This window comes from Bufo bufo, chromosome 6 (genome assembly GCF_905171765.1).
Source record: "Bufo bufo chromosome 6, aBufBuf1.1, whole genome shotgun sequence".
NCBI classification, from domain to species: domain Eukaryota; kingdom Metazoa; phylum Chordata; class Amphibia; order Anura; family Bufonidae; genus Bufo; species Bufo bufo.
Window position 1 is genome coordinate 37,198,400 of NC_053394.1, and position 23,831 is coordinate 37,222,230.

At 43.4% G+C, this 23,831-nt stretch overlaps 1 protein-coding gene across 1 annotated transcript in view; it reads left to right on the forward strand.

Annotated features, from left to right (window-relative positions):
* Window positions 1-23,831, forward strand: part of LOC121003104 (canalicular multispecific organic anion transporter 1-like) — a 150,565-nt gene that overhangs the window by 120,981 nt on the left and 5,753 nt on the right. The window contains exons 20-29 of the mRNA XM_040434682.1: window positions 2,843-2,966; window positions 3,091-3,208; window positions 8,153-8,372; window positions 10,209-10,363; window positions 10,883-11,038; window positions 11,484-11,683; window positions 13,161-13,287; window positions 14,097-14,198; window positions 16,127-16,270; window positions 17,962-18,120. Coding sequence (XP_040290616.1) covers window positions 2,843-2,966; window positions 3,091-3,208; window positions 8,153-8,372; window positions 10,209-10,363; window positions 10,883-11,038; window positions 11,484-11,683; window positions 13,161-13,287; window positions 14,097-14,198; window positions 16,127-16,270; window positions 17,962-18,120 — 1,505 coding nt within the window. The remainder of the gene's footprint in view (window positions 1-2,842; window positions 2,967-3,090; window positions 3,209-8,152; window positions 8,373-10,208; window positions 10,364-10,882; window positions 11,039-11,483; window positions 11,684-13,160; window positions 13,288-14,096; window positions 14,199-16,126; window positions 16,271-17,961; window positions 18,121-23,831) is intronic.

Consider the following 23,831-nt stretch of genomic DNA (forward strand, 5'->3'; position numbering starts at 1 on the left):
ACATTACAGCGTGGGACACAGGAAGAGGCTGCATCGCATCGCTGACACTTAGGTAAGTATAAGTGTTTTTTTTTGTGTTTTTTTTTACAATAGTGTTACTGGCACATTGGGGGGGCTTATTACAAAACTGGCACATGATGATGGGGGGGACTTTATACTGGCACATGATGATGGGGGGACTTAATACTGGCACATGATGATGGGAGGGACTTAATACTGGCACATGATGATGGGGGGACTTAATACTGGCACATGATGATGGGGGGGACTTAATACTGGCACATGATGGGGGGACTTAATACTGGCACATGATGGGGGGACTTAATACTGGCACATGATGGGGGACTTAATACTGGCACATGATGATGGGGGGGACTTAATACTGGCACATGATGATGGGGGAGACTTAATACTGGCACATGATGATGGGGGGGACTTAATACTGGCACATGATGATGGGGGACTTAATACTGGCACATGATGATGGGGGGACTTAATACTGGCACATGATGATGGGGGACTTAATACTGGCACATGATGATGGGGGGACTTAATACTCGCACATGATGATGGGGGACTTAATACTGGCACATGATGATGGGGGGACTTAATACTGGCACATGATGATGGGGGACTTAATACTGGCACATGATGATGGGGGACTTAATACTGGCACATGATGATGGGGGGACTTAATACTCGCACATGATGATGGGGGGACTTAATACTGGAACATGGGGGGGCTTAATACTGGCACGTGATGGGGGGCTTATTACTGGCACGTGATGGGGGCTCATTACTGGCACGTGATGGGGGGCTCATTACTGGCACGTGATGGGGGCTTATTACTGGTACGTGATGGGGGGGCCTATTACTGGCACGTGATGGGGGCTCTTGTTACTGGCACGTGATGGGGGCTTATTACTGGCACATTGGGGGGCTCTTGTTACTGGCACGTTATTGAGGGCACTTATTACTGGCACATTATTGGTGGGCACTATAGGGGCATCTACTGAGGCCACAAAGAAGGGGTGTTTTATATGGGGGGCTCTGTACAGTAGCATTTTATACTGGGACACATTATGGTGGGTACTATGGAGAAGGGGAGAGAGGAGTACTATGGAGTCATCTACGGGGGGCACTAAGAAGGGGTATTTTATACTTGCAAATTATGGGGGACACTGAGGGCATCTACTGGGGCACGATATATGGGACATTTTATACTGGTACATTATGGGGGGCACTAGCAGGAAGGGGGGAGAGGAGCACTATGGAGGCATTTACTGGTGCACTATATAGGGGTATTTTATACTGGCACATTATGGGGGAAATTAGCTCAACTGGGGGCATAAGGGGGTATGTTTTGCACATTATAAGGAGAATTATTTCTACTGGGGGGCATTATGGTGGGTTTTATTACTCCCCCATGGTATGACCCCCTAGTAGCAGCACCAGCCTTTCTCTGCTCTGCTATCCCTCTGCCCCTTCTCCAAATCCTTATTATGAAATCTTTCTCATTAGGATAAAACACAACATCAGCTCCGCCGAGCCCCCGGCCAAGTGTTGAAGTGGTGTCCGAGATCCCCAAGGGCCAAGCCAAGTAACTGTACGTTTTCATGTGAAATATGTTTATTTTATATATGTACACTCCTGTGAGAGGCGGGGAGGGAGATCTGTGGATGACACTGTTATAGGGAGGGAGATCTGTGGATGACACTGTTATAGGGAGGGAGATCTGTGGATGACGCTGTTATGGAGGGGGAAATGGGGATGACACTGTCATGGGGTGGATCTGTGGATGACACATATAGCATAAGATGCTATATACGGTATGTGGCATCCACAGATCCCCCCCATAGCAGTGTCACCCACAGATCCCCCTCTCTATAAAAGTGTCATCCACAGACAGCTGGACTTTTCTTCCCTGTTGCGGTTTTAGGTATTGGGTAAAGTATTGCAGCATTTCTAAGCGTACTTGTGTAAATGTATCGTTGTTATAGCTGCCCCCCCTACTTTTGTCCTGGCCCCCAGTGTGCCCCCCCAAAATTTGAAAGCTAGAGACGCCACTGCCAGCGAACGGGATCTTTCTCTGGCTGGCCCTGTCTGCTATCAAGATCTCGCGCCTGCACCGTAACGGTATTCAATCGGCGCAGGCGCACTGAGAGGAGGACGCTCGCTTGGCCGCTCCATCCTCAATGCGCCTGCGCCGATGACGTCACATCTACACCCGGCGCAGGCGCATTGAGGATGGAGCGGCCAAGCGAGCTTCCTCCTCTCAGTGCGCCTGCGCCGACTGAAGACAGGTACGGTGCAGGCGCCAGATTTTGAATGCAAACAGGGCCAGCAGAGAAAGATCCCGTCCGCTGGCCCTGTCAATCAACATGCGGAGGGGGCGTCATTATGATAGGAGGATGCGGCTGCTACCAGCAAGTAGCCGCCCTACTTGCTGGTAGACAGGTAATTTACATATTATAAAAGTACGTTTTTAGCAGAATCTACTGAACCAAAATGATTAATCACAGTATGTATGGATAAATCGCAGTATAGGGATTATAAGTACACAAAAAAAATAAAAAATGTTTAGTGGGGTGACAGAAGCCCTTTAAGTGTATCATTTCAGTTTTATATGTTGTGAGAGTAGTCGAAACCTAAAATTTTAAATAATTTTGTAGATGATTATTTACTCGGTTGATGAAAATTTTTCCTTGCTTGGCCCTTCAAAGGCTCTATGATTGATGCCATACATCTTACTGGTAGTTGTTGAGTAGTTGACTCCATAAGGTCAACAAATTGTTGTATGGTTTTGAGTCTTCATCTGATTTTCTCTTTGTCTTTCTTGCAGTGCTACTCAATACAGATGAAGATGATGGTGAAGATCCCGTAGAACAATCCCCCGAAGTAGCAGAAGACATTGTGACAATGACACTTAAGAGAGAAAACAGTCTACACAGGAGGAAGCTTAGCAGGTGAGTCTGACTGATTTAGGACACAAAGTTTGATGGATTTGTAATTTACATTATGGCATAGATTATGCACGCCATCTAATCTGTAGTTTATGATTTCTTCTCTACCTGCAACTATGTGATTCAGTATGAATAGCAGTTTAAGGAGGTCACTGAAGGAAGTAGCAAAGAACAAGGGAGAAGATGAGAAGATAATTGAAAAAGGACAAAAGCTGATTGAAAAGGAGACAGTGGAGACTGGAAAGGTACAGATACAAATGTACTGCAATCATTCTTAGGCAGCACCCATAGTAGCAGGTCATGTCTCCACAACAACAGCCAGTGTATCTGCTAACCCTCTGTCATCAACTGCCAGGAGAGTACCCCTATAAACAGTGCCACACATAATATTCAAGCAGTGCAGCCCCCGATAAACACTACTGATAGCAGAATGCTGCTCAGTGCTGTGCCAACAAATTCAATGAAAGTATTCTGGCTGCCTGCATCCACCACCAGGTGGAGCTCACTGCTCATACTGTGCACTTGTACTTCTATTGAACGCAATGGAAATAATAAAACTATATCTGCCTAACTCTTCCTAGTGGTAGCTGCCAGCAGCATTTGGGGCAAACTTGTCTACTCTGCCAGGTATCTGACAGATCTGTTTTTTGATTTTTAACCCCTTAAGGACATAGGACGTACCAATACGCCCTATTTCCCGAGTCCTTAAGGACCAAGGACGTACCGGTACGTCCTAACTTTTAAATCGGGATTCCGGCGCCCGAGGGGTTAAACGGAATGGGATTTCGGCTGAAGTCCTTCAGCCGGCATCCTGTGACAACGCCAGGGGGGGTGATGTGACCCCCCCGTGTCGGCGATCGCAGCAAACCGCAGGTCAATTCAGACCTGCGGTTTGCTGCGCTTTTTGCAGTTTCTGATGCCCGCGGTCCCTGACCGCGGGGATCAGAAACTTTAGAGTGGCTAAAATCTATATTTTTTACCCCCCCCTGCACCCCTGCATGATTTGATGCCGGCGGGTGGTGCGGGGGGGGTGTCGCATGCGGTGGGGGCGTTGCGGGAGGCGGGCGGTGCGGCAGGCGGGATCGCGATTCCCCGCCCGCCTCCCATGAATGATCGTTGGCTTCTAGTGGTTATACCAGGGTGCCAGCACATTGCTGGCACCCTGGTATAAACGGCTGACATCTGTGCAGATGTCAGCCGTTTAACCCTTTCCATACCGCGGTCCGTACGGACCGCTGTATGGAAAAAGTTAACTGTCATCGGTCAGGGAGCTCACTCCCTCTCCATCGGGGGGCTGCTGTGCCTTTGCAGCCCCCCGATGGAGAGGGAGAGAGCCCCCAGAGAGCCCCCCTCAGCCCCGTGCTTACCCTTCCCCGTCTGCGAAGTTCTGAGCAGACGGGGAGGGTTCCCATGGCAACAGGACGCCTGCTCAGGCGTCATGGTAATGTACTGTATTATACAGACATCAGACCCACTGGATCTTCAAGAACCAAGCGGGTCTGGGTCAAAAAAAAGTTAAAAAAAAAGTGAAAAAAGTTAAGATAAAAAAAAACACATTTATCACTGAATAAAAATTAAAAAAATAAAATAAACTACACATATTAGGTATCGCCGCGTCCGTAACGACCTGATCTATAAAATGGTCATGTTACTTTCCCCGCACGGTGAACGCCATAAAAATAAAAAAATAAAAACTATGAGAAAATTGAAATTTTGCCCACCTTACTTCCCAAAAAAGGTAATAAAAGTGATCAAAAAAGTCGCATGTACGCCAAAATAGTACCAATCAAACCATCATCTCATCCCGCAAAAAATGAGACCCTACTCAAGATAATCGCCCAAAAGCTGAAAAAACTATGGCTCTTAGACTATGGAAACACTAAAACATGATTTTTTTTTGTTTCAAAAATGAAATCATTGTGTAAAACTTACATAAATAAAAAAAAAGTATACATATTAGGTATCGCCGCGTCCGTATCGACCGGCTCTATAAAAATATCACATGACCTAACCCCTCAGATGACCACCGTAAAAAAATAAAAATAAAAACAGTGTAAAAAAAGCCATTTTTTGCCATTTTACGTCACAAAAAGTGTAATAGCAAGCGATCAAAAAGTCATATGCACCCCAAAATAGTGCCAATCAAACCGTCATCTCATCCCGCAAAAAATGAGACCCTACTCAAGATAATCGCCCAAAAACTGAAAAAACTATGGCTCTTAGACTATGGAGACACTAAAACATTTTTTTGGTTTTAAAAATGAAGTTATTGTATAAAACTTACATAAATAAAAAAAAATGTATACATATTAGGTATCGCCGCGTCCGTGACAACCTGCTCTATAAAATTACCCCATGATCTAACCTGTCAGATGAATGTTGTAAATAACAAAAAAAAAAAGTGCCAAAAAAGCTATTTCTTGTTACCTTGCTGCACAAAAAGTGTAATATAGAGCAACCAAAAATCATATGTACCCTAAACTAGTACCAACAAAACTGCCACCCTATCCTGTAGTTTCTAAAATGGAGTCACTTTTTTGGAGTTTCCACTCTAGGGGTGCATCAGGGGGGCTTCAAATGGGACATGGTGTCAAAAAAACCAGTCCAGCAAAATCTGCCTTCCAAAAACCGTATGGCATTCCTTTCCTTCTGCGCCCTGCCGTGTGCCTGTACAGCTGTTTACGACCACATATGGGGTGTTTCTGTAAACTACAGAATCAGGGCCATAAATAATGAGTTTTGTTTGGCTGTTAACCCTTGCTTTGTAACTGGAAAAAAAATATTAAAATGGAAAATCTGCCAAAAATTTGAAATTTTGAAATTGTGTCTCTATTTTCCATTAAATCTTGTGCAACACCTAAAGGGTTAACAACGTTTGTAAAATCAGTTTTGAATACCTTGAAGGGTGTAGTTTCTTAGATGGGGTCACTTTTATGGAGTTTCTACTCTAGGGGTGCATCAGGGGGGCTTCAAATGGGACATGGTGTCAAAAAAACAGTCCAGCAAAATCAGCCTTCCAAAAACCAAACGGCGCACCTTTCACTCTACGCCCTACTGTGTGCCCGTACAGTAGTTTACGGCCACATATGGGGTGTTTCTGTAAACAGCAGAGTCAGGGCAATAAAGATACAGTCTTGTTTGGCTGTTAACCCTTGCTTTGTTAGTGGGAAAAATGGGTTAAAATTGAAAATTAGGCAAAAAAATGAAATTCTCAAATTTCATCCCCATTTGCCAATAACTCTTGTGCAACACCTAAAGGGTTAACGACGTATGTAAAATCAGTTTTGAATAACTTGAGGGGTGTAGTTTCTTAGATGGGGTCACTTTTAGGGACTTTCTCCTCTAGGGGTGCATCAGGGGGCTTCAAATGGGACATGGTGTCAAAAAACCAGTCCATAAAAATCAGCCTTCCAAAAACCATACGGCGCACCTTTCACTCTACGCCCCGCTGTGTGCCCGTACAGTAGTTTACGGCCACATATTGGGTGTTTCTGTAAACGGCAGAGTCAGGGCAATAAAGATACAATCTTGTTTGGCTGTTAACCCTTGCTTTGTTAGTGGAAAAAATGGGTTAAAATGAAAAATTAGACAAAAAAATTAAATTCTCAAATTTCCTCCCCATTTGCCAATAACTCTTGTGCAACACCTAAAGGGTTAATAATGTATGCAAAATCAGTTTTGAATACCTTGAGGGGTGTAGTTTCTTAGATGGGGTCATTTTTGGGTGGTTTCTATTATGTAAGCCTCGCAAATCGACTTCAGACCTGAACTGGTCCCTAAAAATTTAGTTTTTGTAAATTTCTGAAAAATTTCAAGATTTGCTTCTAAACTTCTAAGCCTTATAACATCCCCAAAAAATAAAATATCATTCCCAAAACAATTCACACATGAAGTAGACATATGGGGAATGTAAAGTCATCACAATTTTTTGGGGTATTACTATGTATTACAGAAGTAGAGAAACTGAAACTTTGAAATTTGCAAAAAAAAAAATTTTTTTGACTTCATTTTACCAGTGTCATGAAGTACAATATGTGACGAAAAAACAATCTCAGAATGGCCTGGATAAGTCAAAGCGTTTTAAAGTTATTAGCACTTAAAGTGACACTGGTCAGATTTCCAAAAAATGGCCTGGTCCTTAAGGTGAAAATGAGCCCGGTCCTTAAGGGGTTAAAGGGGTTGTCCAGGACTTTTGATGTTTGTAAGGATAGGCCATCGATATCAAATCGGCAGGGGTCCAGCACCCCCACCTATTTGATATTGATGACCTGTCCCGAGGATAGGTCTTCAGTATCAAAATCCTCAACAACTCCTTTAAGATAAGGCTCATACTACCACATTCCTTGTGGATGGTAGATTAAATAACAGCATACAATGTCAATCAGCTGCTTCTAAGGCCACCAGGATATTGCCATGCACGTAAGGGATGTAATACTACCATTTTACAAAGCGTTGGTGCGGCCTCATCTGGAATATGCAGTTCAGTTCTGGGCACCAGTCCATAGAAAGGATGCACTGCAGCTGGAGAAAGTACAGAGGAGAGCGACTAAACTGATAAGGGGCATGGAGGGTCTTAGTTATGAAGAAAGATTAAAAGAATTGAATTTATTTAGTCTTGAGAAGAGACGTCTAAAGGGGGACATGATTAACCTGTACAAATATATAAATTGGCCATGCAAAAAATACGGTGAAAAACTGTTCCATGTTCAGTCTCCGGAAGCGTCAAAGCTTCTTTACTGTAAGAACTGTGAATCTGTGGAATAGACTTCATCGGGACGTGGTCACAGCAGGAACAGTGGACAGTTTTAAAAAGGGTTTAGATGAATTCTTAAAAGTAAATGACATTAGTGCTTATGAAAACGTGTAGAAATCTGAGTCTCACTTCCTTCTGGGATTCGCATCCCCACCTATCCCTTGGTTGAACTTGATGGACTTATGTCTTTTTTCAACCGTATTAACTATGTAACTAGACAATGAAGATTTAAACATTCTGTCAATAACATGAAGGTGAGATTTAGGGAAAAGTTGGGTAAAAGGAAAGTGGAACAGTTACTCATGCTACCAATCTGGATTCTGCTTTCATGTTGAAAAATAAAATCAGATCTAGAAGTGGTTGCTGTGGATGACTTCTCCTTATCACTCCCTGTTCTATTTTTGATCAATCTCATCCATTGGATCTTTTTTTACAGGTGAAGTTCTCTCTGTATCTGAAGTACTTTCGTGCAGTTGGATGGGTTTACTCTTCCTCGATATTGGTGACCTACGCTTTACAGACCGCGTCCTTTGTCGGACAGAACATTTGGATCAGTGACTGGATGTCGGACGCTGTGCCTTTTTTTAATCAGAGCTATCCGACTTCACAGAGAGACATGAGGGTCGGGGTGTATGGAGCCCTGGGGGTGGCACAAGGTAACTTTATTTTGTTATGTTCAGTCCTGATCAAAAGTTTAAGACCACTTGAAAAATGGCAAAAAATCTTATTTTACATTGTTGGATCTTAACAAGGTTCCAAGTAGAGCTTCAACATCCAACAAGAAGAAATAAGAGTGACAAAACATTTTTTGAGCATTCAATTAATTGAAAATAACGATTAAACTGAAAGAGGCTGTTTTTCAGCTGATCCAAATTTTAGGACCACATGCCTTTAAAAGGCCAAATCTGTGCAAAGATGTGGATTCGTTGTCATTTTCTGTCTGGTAGTCACACGTTGTGATGGCAAAGGCAAAAAAACTCTCCCTTTTCGAACGTGGTCGGGTTGTTGAACTGCATAAGCAGGGTCTCTCACAGCGCGCCATCGCTGCTGAGATGGGGCGCAGTAAGACAGTCATTTGAAATTTCTTAAATGATCCTGAGGGTTATGGAACGAAAAAGTCAAGTGGAAGATCCCAAAAAATTTAATCAGCACTGAGCCGGAGGATGCAATTGTCTGTCCGTCAAGACACTGGAGGATCCTCGACCCAAATTAAGGACCTTACTGGTGCTGGCTGCAGCCCCATAACCATCAGACGGCATCTGAGACTGAAGGGCTTCAAAAACAAAAAACGTCTTCAAAGACCTCGTCTCCTTGAATGCCACAGAACTGCTCGTTTCGACTTTGCAAGAGAGCACCAAACATGGGACATTCAAAGGTGGAAGAAAGTTTTATTCTCTGATGAGAAAAAATTTAACCTTGATGGTCTTGATGGTTTCCAACGTTACTGGCATAACAAGCAGATCCCACCTGAGATGTTTTCTGCACGCCACAGTGGAGGGGGCGCCATAATGGTCTGGTGTGCTTTTTCCTTCAGTGGAACAATGGAGCTTCAGGAAGTGCAGGGGCGTCAAACGGCCGCTGGCTATGTCCAGATGTTGCAGAGAGCATTCCTCATGACTGAGGGCCCTCGTCTGTGTTGTAACGACTGGGTTTTTAAACAGGACAACGCTACAGTACACAATGCCCGCAGGACAAGGGACTTCTTCCAGGAGAATAACATCACTCTTTTGGCCCATCCTGTGTGTTCCCCTGATCTAAATCCATTCGAGAACCTTTGGGGATGGATGGCAAGGGAAGTTTACAAAAATGGACAACAGTTCCAGACAGTAGATGGCCTTCGTGCGGCCGTCTTCACCACTTGGAGAAATGTTCCCACTCACCTCATGGAAACGCTTGCTTCAAGCATGCCGAAACAAATTTTTGAAGTGATAAACAATAACGGCGGAGCTACTCATTACTGAGTTCATGTTTGGAAGTTGGATTTCTGTTTTGGGGGGGGTCTATTTTTTTTTTGAGGTGTGGTCCTAAACTTTTGATCAGCTGAAAAACAGCCTGTTTCAGTTTATTCGTTGTTTTCATTAAATTGAATGCTCAAAAAATGTTTTGTCTCACTTCCATTTCTTCTTGTTGCATGTTCAAGCTCTACTTAGAACCTTGTTAAGATCCAGCCATGCTAAATATGATTATTATTTTTTTTGCCATTTTTCAAGTGGTCTTTTGATCAGGACTGTATTTTATTTATAAAACTAAGAAAATAAAACCTAAAATTATCAAGCAACAATTGAGCCATCTATGTAATACCTGACAGCCATTCATCTTTATAGCTGCTACAGGGGAAATGTATGACTGGGTGTGATGTCCTTCGGCTGTTTATTGGATCATGGCTCCTTTCTGAAAGAGGCTGTCTCTGATCTATATTCCACTCTTATGTGGCTATATTACATGCTATGGAGGTACTAATGGGTTCTATATGTATCTTTTTTTTTTTTTAGGTATTTTTGTGTTCCTCAGTGCTTTTCTGGTTGCTGCCGCTACAGTACGTGCATCACGGCTCCTCCATTCACAAATACTTCGAAATATCCTGCACGTTCCTATGCAGTTCTTTGACACCACTCCAACTGGACGCATTGTCAACAGGTTTGCCAAGGTCAGTTCCTTTCAGTCCCATTTAAAGTAATGTTTTTACTAATATAAAGGATGGCACATTTTGCAGGTGCCTGAGCTCACAGGTTTGGGGCAGGAATGTTAGCATGTTAAGATAAAATTACCTTTGTAAGAATCCATGTAAAGGTGAAGTAACAAGACATTGAGTTTCCTGAATAGTCAGAAACACCTAGACGCTCCACCACATAAAATAGTAAGAAACACTGCTCAATACCTGTCTGTGAAATTCTGCTTCTTTCTCCATTCACTCCTGTTTTTAGACCCTGGCTGGACAACATGTTGTCCATAATGTCACTTGACCACATTGTCTAGTTGCTGCTGGCCACCATGATGGTTCATCCATAGTGATGTATCAGCCAGTAGCAGCTTCTGTATTATGAAATGCACATAGTAGGTAGGGTCCCTTTAGAGATTTTGCATTGGGGCCCAGGATCTTCAAGATTGTTTTGACACATTTTCTGGAAGATGCCAAATAGGACAATATGTTTTTGTTTGCTTCCAGGACATCTTCACTGTGGATGAAACCATCCCCATGTCGTTCCGGAGCTGGATTTCCTGCGTCTTGGGAGTGATTGGCACCCTGTTTGTGATCTCCTTGGCTACACCAATTTTTGCTGCTGTCATCATACCGTTGGCAATTGTGTATTATTTTGTCCAGGTAAGCATCTGTTTCCTCTTGTTATCTTCCATGGGGTGATGTCCTACTTTCACAGTTCACCCAGGGCATCCAGTACCATTCCATCCCCCATGTTTATTTCTTTCTATTACATTCCTTAAAGGGCTAGTTAAAGTGTCTGGACCTCAAGAAAAGCCACCAATGGAGTGCAACACAGCTATAAAAGCTATTGGATAAATGGCTAGATAAAGGACACAACATCAGAGGAGTCTAAAGTTTCCTTTTCAGAGCAATAAGTGTTCAAGTCTATAAAATAATCCCTAAATTTACACAGTAACCCAGGGATTATGTCTTTGATGTTCTAAAAATTACTGTCATGCTCCTACCCCTCCTAGATTTTTCTTATAGATTACATGTTCCCTTAAAGACCTATAATCCTGTGGATGTTTTTTTTTATGGCAATAATTTATTGTCATTGTACCTGCAGAGGTTTTATATTGCCACCTCACGTCAGCTGAGACGTCTGGATTCAGTCACCAGGTCATCCATCTACTCTCACTTTGGGGAGACAGTCTCTGGTCTGTCAGTCATCCGAGCTTATGGACATCAACAGAGATTCATCCAGCACAATGAAGACAACCTAGATATCAATCAGAAGAGCGTTTACTCCTGGGTTGTGTCCAACAGGTAAAGGGCCCTTTACACGGGCTGAGAATTCCGTAGATAATCGTTAACGAGCATACATAAAAACGCTCATTAGCAATTATCTGGTGGGGTAAATGCTCATTCATCGGGTAATAGATCATTTTTGCGGTCACAAAAATTATCGTTTGCCCGCAGCAGATTGTGCTGTGTATGGGGACGAGCGATGGCATTAGCAAGCAGGTGATTCCTTCCCGACCATCTGCTGCTGTATTGTCCCATGTAAAGGGACCTTAAGAAATTGATAAAGCAAGTGAGTACATAATCTGGAGGAATCTCTAGTAATCTCTAGTGATGAGTGGCAGGTGCCATATTCGATTTTGACGAAATTTGCGAATATTCGATAGAATATTCGTTTCATGTTCGTCGAAATCGAATATTCGGCATTATTCTAGTTATCGCGATTAATATGCGATTTAAATAATCGCATATTGCGATTTTAACTTAAGGCTACTTTCCTATTGGTTTGATATCTAGAATTAGCGAAGATGACGAATATGATGAATGTATTCGTCATATTCCTCAAAACGAAGATAACAAAGTATTCTACATCTTCGTTTTAGCTACCTATTCGTCAACTTCGCTAATTCTAGCAATCAAATAGGAAAGTTGACCATAGAGACAGCTAAGTTTAATTCGCAATGCGATTATATTACTTTTCTTTTTTTTTTTTTATAAATAGAATCATTATAATAATCAAGTATTTAACTATTCAATTTTTTTAAAAAAAAGGTAAGTAATATAATCGCATAGTGAATTAAACACAGCTGTCTCTATAGTCAACCTTCCTATTTGATTGCTAGAATTAGCAAAGTTGACGAATAGGTAGCTGAAACGAAGATGGAGAATACTTCGTTATCTTCGTTTTGAGGAATATGACGAATACATTCGTCATATTCGCTAATTCTACCAAGCCAACCATAGTAAACCAGGTCCAAGTTGAAATCGCAATTCGATTAATTCAAGTTATAATAATCGAATTGCGATTTCAACTTAGCACTGCTATATTCCATATTCGTTAATTCTAGCCTAATATGGAATATAGCAGTGCTAAAATGAAATCGCAATTATAACCGATTCGATTATTATAACTTGAATTAATCGAATTGCGATTTCAACGTAATTCTCAAATCCGACAGTACATTCTAGTATGGAGACGTTCCCATGGTGATGGGGACGCTCCATGAGCACGGAAGTCGTCAGAAGCGGCAATGGGCACTGACTGGAGCAGCCAAGAAGCCAGGAATCCTAAGGACAGGTAAGAACTACTTTTGTGAAGTGGGAAAGAAAAAAATATAACAATAAAAAAAAAAAAAAAAAAAATATTCAAAATATCGAATTTATAGCACTATATTCGAAATATTCGTGAATTAGGGAAGTGCCGATATTCGCAAGAAAAATTCGATATTCAAATATTCGCACTCAACACTAGTAATCTCCTTATTATGTGATGTGTCTGCAGGTGGCTGGCCATTCGACTTGAATTTGTTGGGAACCTGACAGTGTTCTTTGCTGCTTTCTTCGCTGTGTTAGGCCGTGGCACGGTGGACAGTGGGACTGTTGGACTATCCATTTCCGCAGCACTCACTGTGAGTCAATGTGAACCAGAAATACGATAAATGAGTTGTGCTTTTTTGAAAACCCAGAGTGGATAGTTGTTGCAAAAAGCATCTAAGCCTCTGGAGGACCTGTCCTGCATTACTGCATTGTAATGATTGACTTCTCTAGTGGTGTCGCTGCAGGGAAACTAAGCACTTCCAGTTTTCCCCACTGATTACTGCTGATTGCTAGAGGTCCCAACAGGGACACTTTCTGTAATCAACCTTTTGACAAGGAACTGAGTAGAGATTGTTCAAAGCAGAAACTCCTTTAAATATCCTTGTATCTGAAGTATTTATAGGCTACAGGAGGACCCATAGAAGTAAACAATAGTGTGTTCCCTATTTTTTTTCTGATTTACACCAACACATCAATCCATCCAAGTCCTTTTAATGTGCTTCATTAGTTGAAGAGAAGTATGTCCCGAACTTTGGACTAGTTCTACTCGTTGGTTCTCCAGTGTTTCCATGCAGGGGCAGATTTGGAACCTAAAGTGACCCTGGAAAAAAGAATAAAAGTGGCCCCATGTTGTAGGTCGGTCCAAATTGACAGGACATGAGCCGAAACAAGTAGGCGGGGATAACAGAAGTAGGCAGGGCCTGCAGTACCGTAGTGCAGCACAGAATATCGCCCCAGCAGAACCAAATACTGCAGGACAGCAAAAACTACTGCCGCCCCAGCCACATTATTAAACTGTATCACCATCATGAGGATGGTCACATGGTTGAGTTCAGGAGGGCTCCTGCGACCGTTGAGCATCAGATCATTATATATTATATTATAATTTCTTATTGTACAGATTACGCTGACACTGAACTGGTTAGTGCAGATGACGTCAGAGCTGGAGACCAATATTGTTGCAGTTGAGCGTGTGGATGAGTACGTTAAAGTAGAGAACGAAGTAAGTTCTGAGGGCGTCGGCCAAAGCTATAGACCTAAGGATAAAGTGAGTTTATCACATAGATTACCTTTAAGTCTTTTTTGTCGTAAAAATCCCATGTCGTGCCTCTCTTTTTATGAAGTTATGTCACAGACTGTTTCTATATTGATTTCTGTTGAAATTAGCATGTATGAGGAGAAGTTAGCTGCTACCTCCCTCACGGATGACACTGAGAAACTATACTCCATGTCCTTCCTGGTAATACTATAGATATAGGCTGTAAACTAGGTAGAAGTCTCTGGTCTGATTGACACCGGAGTTTAGGAAACCTGTGGAGCCATAACAGTTATCCATTATATAACTAGATAATTCTAAACAGAAATTGAATAGCTTATGTTGGTTTGATATATTTGCTAGACGTCCTGTATACAGTAATTATTGTTTACGGGACTTGTTTAGGTTTATGCAGGGGTTTTGTTATAGGTCTGTGGTGGCAAACCTATGGCACGCATGCAAGATGGGGCACTCAGGACCCTCTCTGTGGGCATGTGCACAGGGCCCGGTTAGAAGCAGACAGGCCCGGATTGGAAATCTGGTGGCCGGCACTGTGACACATCCTAGCTGGCGGTGCGCCCACCCTCAGCTAACTCTGAGTGGGCCTTCAGCAAAATTTGCCCTGGGCAGGGAGGAGTGCTGACGTCAGCATGTCATACACTCTTCCGTGCTTTCTGGATTCAGCCCTCCCCCCCTGCAGCCTCAGTGTGATGGACTCCCATATCGTTCAGTCAGGGTATCTGTAAGCTGTGTACCGGGATGGGCTCCCCAGGATACAGTAAAGTCACGAACGAGGAAAGCAACACGGACACCAGCTTGTGTAAAACAGAACTTTCTTTACAGAACGATATAGCAATGAACACAATAGCAAATATGGAGGCAAAGAAAATGAAGTTACATACCCTAAGCCACAGCTTAGAACCCCTGTGCTGCACAGCAAGATGTCACCTGGTGAATACCGAGGAAGTTTGCTATAATTTACCTACTGGCGGGCACACTAAAACTACCCCACCATACCTGTTATTACCCTATTGACGACACGATTGAGTGAGTGGTTAGTACGGAGTTATCTGCGGTGCAGCACAGCAGCTTACAATCTTATCAACTCTAGAACACCTCCCCTCCCATAACTAGTCCAGAAACCCGTATCAGAGTATTGTTCCTGAGCAATGTGCTGAGCTGAATTGAAGTTGTCGGCCAGCTGTCAGCTCTCAATTGCGCAATGTCTCTTATAGTTATGGAGTCCTTGTAGTAAACGTAGCAAACACTTTTGGTCTTATATAGCACAGAGTCCCTAGCTAACTAATTAACAGACCTAGCCTCAGTCTCATAGGTGCCAATCTGCAATTTAGTCCATGACCCGGGTCTTGTTCTGCATCCGATGATGTCTTTAAACTGGACAGCAACAAGTCTCTTCAGCAAACATGAGGTCTCCATTCCAAAGCTCCTAATAGCCTTCTTGGAAACAATCCCCTGAGTCCAAGCAGGATCTGGGTACGGGACAACGATCAGTCCCTCTCTGCTGCGACTCTGGCCACTCCAGGACACCCTGATGCCTGGATGAGACCAGATTCTGTTCACACACAGTCCTTCACTGTTCCTCTCAAAGATGGAGGCATCTACAGCTTCCTGGTTCTTCTCCAGACAGTCCAAAACCCCCCTTCTATGAATATGCAAACACCTGCAATACGATAGCTGTGTGGGGAAACAGCGGCCTCTTGTGGTTAAAGAGCAAAATTACAGTTCTAATGAATCAATATGAACGTATACAGTTTTCAGACAATGGTGACTGTTTCTCCATCTCACATATTGTACATGTAGAAAGTAAATATTTTATACATATACTGTATATATCTTGTATAAACTCAGCGTTCTTTGCTATGTTCATCTATCAGGCAGAGTGGACGACTCAGAAGCGCCCCCCACAGAACTGGCCAGGTAGAGGCGTTGTGCAGTTTGTGGACTACGAGGCCCGTTACCGATCTGAATTAGACCTTGTTCTACATGGGGTTTCATGCACTGTTGACAGTATGGAGAAGGTAATACGTGACAGTATGATCGATGGATGGATAGATCCATAGATTGGTGGATAGATACATAGATTTGTGGATAGATCCATAGATTGGTGGATGGGTCCATAGATAATGCAAAAGACAGTTAGACCAGCCACTCAAAGCTATGTATAAGGGGAGTTCAGGTGCATGCTACCATGGCTGCAGTGCAAAAGCAAAGAAGGACTACAAGTATCAGCATACTGCTTTATGTGCAAATACACATGCAAACATTGAACACCTGAAAAAATGTAAGATGCATGACTACTGTACTTACTATATGAATATTTAAAGTTCTTTGCACATATTTTTGATCAAGAATGTTGGGCCCATCTACCAGCGACAAGGTGGCTTTTATCAAGCAGGACTGACACTACCAGTCTTGTCTCTTCTGGGCTTTTGTCCTACAAAATTCAGGGCAATGCAGAATCCAGCTATAGGTCACTCTGCCTAGTGCTTATAATCAGAGTATCCCATAGCTGGATTCTACTTTTCCCTGAATGCAGTTTACAGATGTAGCAGGGTTAGCACTCCAGCTCTTAACTCAAATTTCTTAACTCATCGAATTATCTTGAGACAAAAGACATTGAAAAGCAATTTAAGGTGTTTGCTTAGATTAGATAACACAACTCAGAAATCTCGGAAAACAGGAGTGTTAACTCTGCTCCATCCTTACATTTATTCATATTTTCAATGTTTGCATGAGTGTCTTTGTGCAGAAAGTAGCATCCTGCTATTTGTAGTTCTTGTTTGCTTTTAGACCATAGATGGATGGATAGATACAAAATAGATATGAGATAGATTTGATTAGCTGGATACAAGAGCGATGGATCCAAAAAAATTCTCGCCTCACCACAGACACTAGTGGGAATACGTGCTCTGCACTGGAGGTGCAGTAACCCAGTGGTTCACTGCTAAAAGGGTTAATGTTGTAAATTACTGATAAAAGGTTAATATTCAGGTTCACCGCTCTACAATGTTTACTGTGGTGACAATCTGTGGACTTTGTATCCCAAAAGTTTTTATATAAGAAATTAGGAAGGAAATATTACAATGGTGGTTCACTTTTCGCCATTTTTCCGAGTGCTCAGACTTCTTGTGGTATTGAATTTTGGCCATTGTATTCAATAGTGGTATTTTGTGCTGCCCAGTGGTATTTGGTTCTGCTGGGGTGGTATTTTGTGCTGCACTATGCTATTGCTGGGCCCACCTACTTCTTCTGTCCTTGTGTTGGTCTTCTGTCAGTATGGACCCACCTACACCATAGGGCCACTTTTATTTTTTTATTTTTTCTCCAGGGTCTGTATATGGACTCCATATTATGGAGGTACTCCATTGGAGGATGCATGTAAGGAGATGATGAACTATGTAATATAATATACTTTAAATTCACAGTCCGCCCCTGTATATTCCTGCTCTAGTGAGTTGGACTGTGGAAAGTGCGGCCACTATGCTGTAATGCGAACATAATCTCCCAGAATTCAGTGCAGCTCGATCAGTGCATGATCAGCTAAATGCATTGTATGGTGGCTGCTGACAGGGTGTTGATGGATGCTAGCAGCAGTCAGCAGAAATGCAGGTCCTGATCGGGATCAGTAATGAGTTAAATGAAACACTCATCCCTCATCTGTAACTAAACACTTCATGTAACCGCATATAACTGTTGATCTGTCCCTCAGGTTGGAATAGTTGGAAGGACGGGAGCTGGAAAATCTTCCCTTACAAATTGCCTCTTCCGGATCATCGAGGCAGCTGGTGGGAAGATAATCATTGATGGTCTGGACATCTCCACCATTGGCCTCCATGATCTGCGTAACAAATTAACTATAATTCCTCAGGTAATTCACCCATCATTTATGGCTGACTAGAAGGCTAGCTTTCATATGTAATAGTTATTATCGCCAGTGTTTTTTTTTTTTTTTTGCTGCAACCAGTTACTGGTCTCAGTGGTAAAACTGTGATTGGTCTCATGGCTGAGGCCAGTACACCCCCCCCCCCCCTTGGGCCATTTCTTCATGATCATGTTCATCCCTTTTAAATTTAAAATTATGTCTGCCTGTAATCACCACAAGGGGGAGCTTACGTGCTTTCTGCACATTGTGTTTATATACAATTAAGTGTCTAAACAGTAGAAAGCTCCCTCTAGTGGTGGTTGTATGCAAACATAATTTTCTCATTTTAAAGAGGTTGTCCCACCTGGAACATTAATGGCATATTAATAGGATGTGCCATAAGCAGGAGTGGATTGGCCATAGACCCTACAAGGAAATTTCCCGGTGGGCCGATGCCCAGGGGGCTACTCAAGCCCTCTTTATGGCTGCAGGCCAGATACATAATGATGTAATGCTCAACAGCAGGTGCCCTCCTGAACTCAACTGTATTATCGTCCTCATAACAGTGATAAAGTTAAATACTATGGTTGGGCGGCAGTATTTTGTGCTGTCCTGTGCCATTTGGTTCTGCTGGAGCCGTATTCTGTGCTGCACTAATTCTGTTGTGCCCGCCTACTTGTTTTGGCCCGTCTTCTGTCAATTTGAACCCACCTACAACATGGGGCCACTTTTATTTTATTTTTTCCAGGGCCACTTTAAGTTCCCAATCCGCCCCTGGCCCTAAGTGTCCGGTAATTGTGGTCCACCTCTGGGATCCGCTCCCATCTCGAAAACAGGGCCTGAAGTAAATGGGGAGCAAGCTGTGCATACGTACCCACCCTCTAAACCGAGCACTGGTTTGGCTATTTTCGGAAATCCCATAGCAGTGAGTGGAGGGGTAGCGGCGCATGCATAATGTGCTTTCTGTTCACTTTGGGGCCCTGTTCTTGAGACAGGAGCAGGTTCCTGGGATCAGCACCTATCAGACAATTATGACATATCCTGTTTATATACCATAAATGTCCCAGATGGAACAATCCCTTTAATTCTGTCTATACAGGGAATTCGGATATTTGTCTCAGCAAAAAGGGCTCTGACCACTATAGATTTAATATGAAATCCATCAACACATAATAATGGATTGGTTTAATAAAAAATAAAAAATGATGTTCAAGGGTGAAAAAACACGCTCCCTTATAGACATGCAATGTTAGTTATCACCCCTAATGTCCTTAGAAACTGATTTTCTATAGAGTAAATAATGATAAAAATCTAATATGGCTGACTTATTAACCCCCACTTCTCTAGACTGGGGCAAAGGTGTGCATAGGTGACTGCTGCACCCAGGCCCTGGTGTCTGATGGGGCACACAATGCTACATAAAGACACCAGTATTACAAATGTCATATGGTAGACGGGGACCAGTTTACAGATTTTGCATGTACATTAGTGCTCATTAAGTGGATGGTGGGCCCAAGTTTTGCAGTGTAGAGGTCTGCCATAGGAATGAATGGGGTGTGCTGCGACACATGTATTGGAAAAATATCAAACTGCAGAATTTTTTCGAGATTGGGATGTTGCAGTTGCAGCCTACTTGCGAGCTGCGCTGTGACCTGATTCATTTCTGTGGCAGCCCTGCTACACTGCTATGCCCAAAATCGCTGTGTGGCCGTACCCTAAATCATCAGCAGATCCCACACACCAAATGACTAGGTCTGTCCATAGCTGCGTGTATAAAGTCGCTGTGCGTTGCTTTACAGATCGCACTTATCAAACCTAACACTAGGTGGCAGCAGTTACACATACAAAGCCATAGTGAGCGGCGACTGTTTACTCAGCGAAAAATTACATTTGCTTTCCTCCACTTTCTTGATGTTTGAGATTTCCTGGCAAGACTTAGCTTGTAAAATTTAATTTCACAGGCGGCCTAACAGCATGTGGATATCTAATATATAAGGATTACATCACTCACATGAAGTATTTGAAATCTGTGAGCTGGAAACTATTAAGTTGCCAGAAAAAGGAGTCCACTGTGATGTGGACACAATAGCGGCTCACCCAACAATATTAGTCACCTTTTTTTCTTAGCATGAAAAATAAGTGACCCCCAACTGTGCGTGGAGGGAAGACATCAAATTCTTCTACATCTGCTATAGGAACACGTATGAGTATAAATGCCCAGAATCGTTCACTTTCTCTGCTTTTAAAAACTGCACAGACCTTCTGCTGTCAATCCACTGCATACAATGAATGTGCAGAGCAGCTCTGAGTTGTATCCAAGAGCACCATGAAAATAAATCTGCCTGTTAGTTTATAATCAAGAAATGTGACTGCAACGGATCTCCTGGCACCCCGACTGGGTACCTCCGTTGATGGATGCTCCTAGCGCTTCCCGAGGACTCCAAGCACTCCGCTCTACACCAAAACCACCACAGGAACAAGGAACAGGAACAGCTCTTACAAGACCTAGTAGTTATAGCCAGGGAAGTATAGCAAATCTTCACCGTATAGCAATCCCCAGTGTCGATCAGTTTACCCAAACACCAGCCTCAACATGATGAAGGGTAAAACAGGAACTCTTTATTGAACACACAAGCATGGACTTATATGCACATTTTCCAAAAAAGGTACCACCCCCGTGGACCTGGTTGAGAACTGAGGACATAACATAGCAGCCAATCCTTTACAGTTTAAACACAAAAACTATACATTCAACAAACACAATGGCATTGCCTGTGACGCACTCAATAACAGAATAGGCATTGTCTTTGATGCAATCAACAAAATACAATTACCAAAATACAATGGGCTCTGCCTGTGATACAATTACCAAACATAATGGGCTAACTTAATCACTCACAGGCAGAAAACACACATTTTGCCCCAAAACACAGAAAACACCTCAAAACCCCACATATCCCAATAATTTATACATCCATGGATAGCTCTGATCTGGGTGAACAACATATCTAAAAATCACCCAGATCCGAGCAGGGGTTCCCGAATTCCATGGAAGTCACATTTGGCCGACCACAAGCATGGCTTTCCTGCCCAAAACAGTTTCACAGATTTAGGCTGTGCGGCCGGTCTACCTTCTCCTTCAAAGTTACAAACCGGATTCCAAAAAAGTTGGGACACTATACAAATCGTGAATAAAAATTGATGCAATGATGTGGAAGTGCCAACTTCTAATATTTTATTCAGAATAGAACATAAATCACGGAACAAAAGTTTAAACTGAGAAAATGTACCATTTTAAGGGGAAAATATGTTGAATCAGAATTTCATGGTGTCAACAAATCCCCAAAAAGTTGGGACAAGGCCATTTTCACCACTGTGTGGCATCTCCCCTTCTTCTTACAACACTCAACAGACGTCTGGGGACCGAGGAGACCAGTTTCTCAAGTTTAGAAATAGGAATGCTCTCCCATTCTTGTCTAATACAGGCCTCTAACTGTTCAATCGTCTTGGGCCTTCTTTGTTGCACCTTCCTCTTTATGATGCGCCAAATGTTCTCTATAGGTGAAAGATCTGGACTGCAGACTGGCCACTTCCGTACCCGGATCCTTCTCCTACACAGCCATGATGTTGTGATTGATGCAAAATATGGTCTGGCATTATCTTGTTGAAAAATGCAGGGTCTTCCCTGAAAGAGATGATGTCTGGATGGGAGCATATGTTGTTCTAGAACCTGAACATATTTTTCTGCATTGATGGTGCCTTTCCAGACATGCAAGCTGCCCATGCCACACGCACTCATGCAACCCCATACCATCAGAGATGCAGGCTTCGGAACTGAGCGTTGATAACATCTTGGGTTGTCCTTGTCCTCTTTGGTCCGGATGACATGGCGTCCCAGATTTCCAAAAAGAACTTCGAATCGTGACTCGTCTGACCACAGAACAGTCTTCTATTTTGCCACACTCCATTTTAAATGATCCCTGGCCCAGTGAAAACGCCTGAGCTTGTGGATCTTGCTTAGAAATGGCTTCTTCTTTGCACTGTAGAGTTTCAGCTGGCAACGGCGGATGGCACGGTGGATTGTGTTCACTGACAATGGTTTCTGGAAGTATTCCTGAGCCCATTCTGTGATTTCCTTTACAGTAGCATTCCTGTTTGTGGTGCAGTGTCGTTTAAGGGCCCGGAGATCACGGGCATCCAGTATGGTTTTACGGCCTTGACCCTTATGCACAGAGATTGTTCCAGATTCTCTGAATCTTCGGATGATGTTATGCACAGTTGATGATGATAGATGCAAAGTCTTTGCAATTTTTCGCTGGGTAACACCTTTCTGATATTGCTCCACTATCTTTCTGCACAACATTGTGGGAATTGGTGATCCTCTACCCATCTTGGCTTCTGAGAGACACGGCCACTCTGAGAAGCTCTTTTTATACCCAATCATGTTGCCAATTGACCTAATTAGTGTTAATTGGTCTTCCAGCTCTTCGTTATGCTCAAATTTACTTTTTCCAGCCTCTTATTGCTTCTTGTCCCAACTTTTTGGGGATTTGTTGACACCGTGAAAATTGGAATCAACGTATTTTTCCTTTAAAATGATACATTTACTCGGATTAAACGTTTGATCTGTCATCTACGTTCTATTACAAATAAAATATTGACATTTGCCATCTCCACATCATTGCATTCAGTTTTTATTCACAATTTGTTTAGTGTCCCAACTTTTTTGGAATCCGATTTGTAGTATATGGGCCATAATCCTGAGGCAATAGGCTTGCAAACAGGCCCCTCAAAAACCCACTGGCGAGGTTATTTTCGCCACACATCTCCCCCTCCCAGGGAAGACTAACCAGATACCTGATTTCACGCCGGTCGGTACCTGAGTTAGTCTGGCAGCCCACCCACAACCAAATACTGGACCTATTGAATTTGGTAGCCTGTCTTTGTCCAGTGAGTCCACCAAGGTTGTGTTGGTAACTGGTACTCCCGGTCTCTGTGTTGCTCCCTGGCTTGGAGTGGAGGTTGCTTTGTGGGCAGGGATCAGCAGTACTCTGCCCTGGTGCCAGCGCATCAGCTAGGCTAGTCTGTGGAGAGTCAGCCTCTGAACAAGAGGATAGGGGAGGGCAGAGGCCAACTGTGCTCTGCCCAGATGCCAGCTCTTCTGCTGGGGTAGCCTGTGGGGAGTCATCCTCTGGACAATAGGATAGGGGAGGGCAGAGGCCAACTGTGCTCTGCCCAGATGCCAGCTCTTCCGCTGGGGTAGCCTGTGGGGAGTCAGCCTCTGGACAAGAGGATAGGGGAGGGCAGAGGCCAACTGCGCTCTGCCCAGATGCCAGCTCTTCTGCTGGAGTAGTCTGTGGGGAGTCAGCCTCTGGACAAGAGGATAGGGGAGGGCAGAGGCCAACTGCACTCTGACCAGATGCCAGCTCTTCCGCTGGGGTAGCTGTGGGGAGTCAGCCTCTGGACAAGAGGATAGGGGAGGGCAGAGGCCAACTGCGCTCTGCCCAGATGCCAGCTCTTCCGCTAGGGTAGCCTGTGGGGAGTCAGCCTCTGGACAAGAGGATAGGGGAGGGCAGAGGCCAACTGCACTCTGACCATATGCCAGCTCTTCCACTGGGGTAGCCTGTGGGGAGTCAACCTCTGGACAAGAGGATAGGGGAGGGCAGAGGCCAACTGCACTCTGCCCAGATGCCAGCTCTTCCGCTGGGATGGGGTCA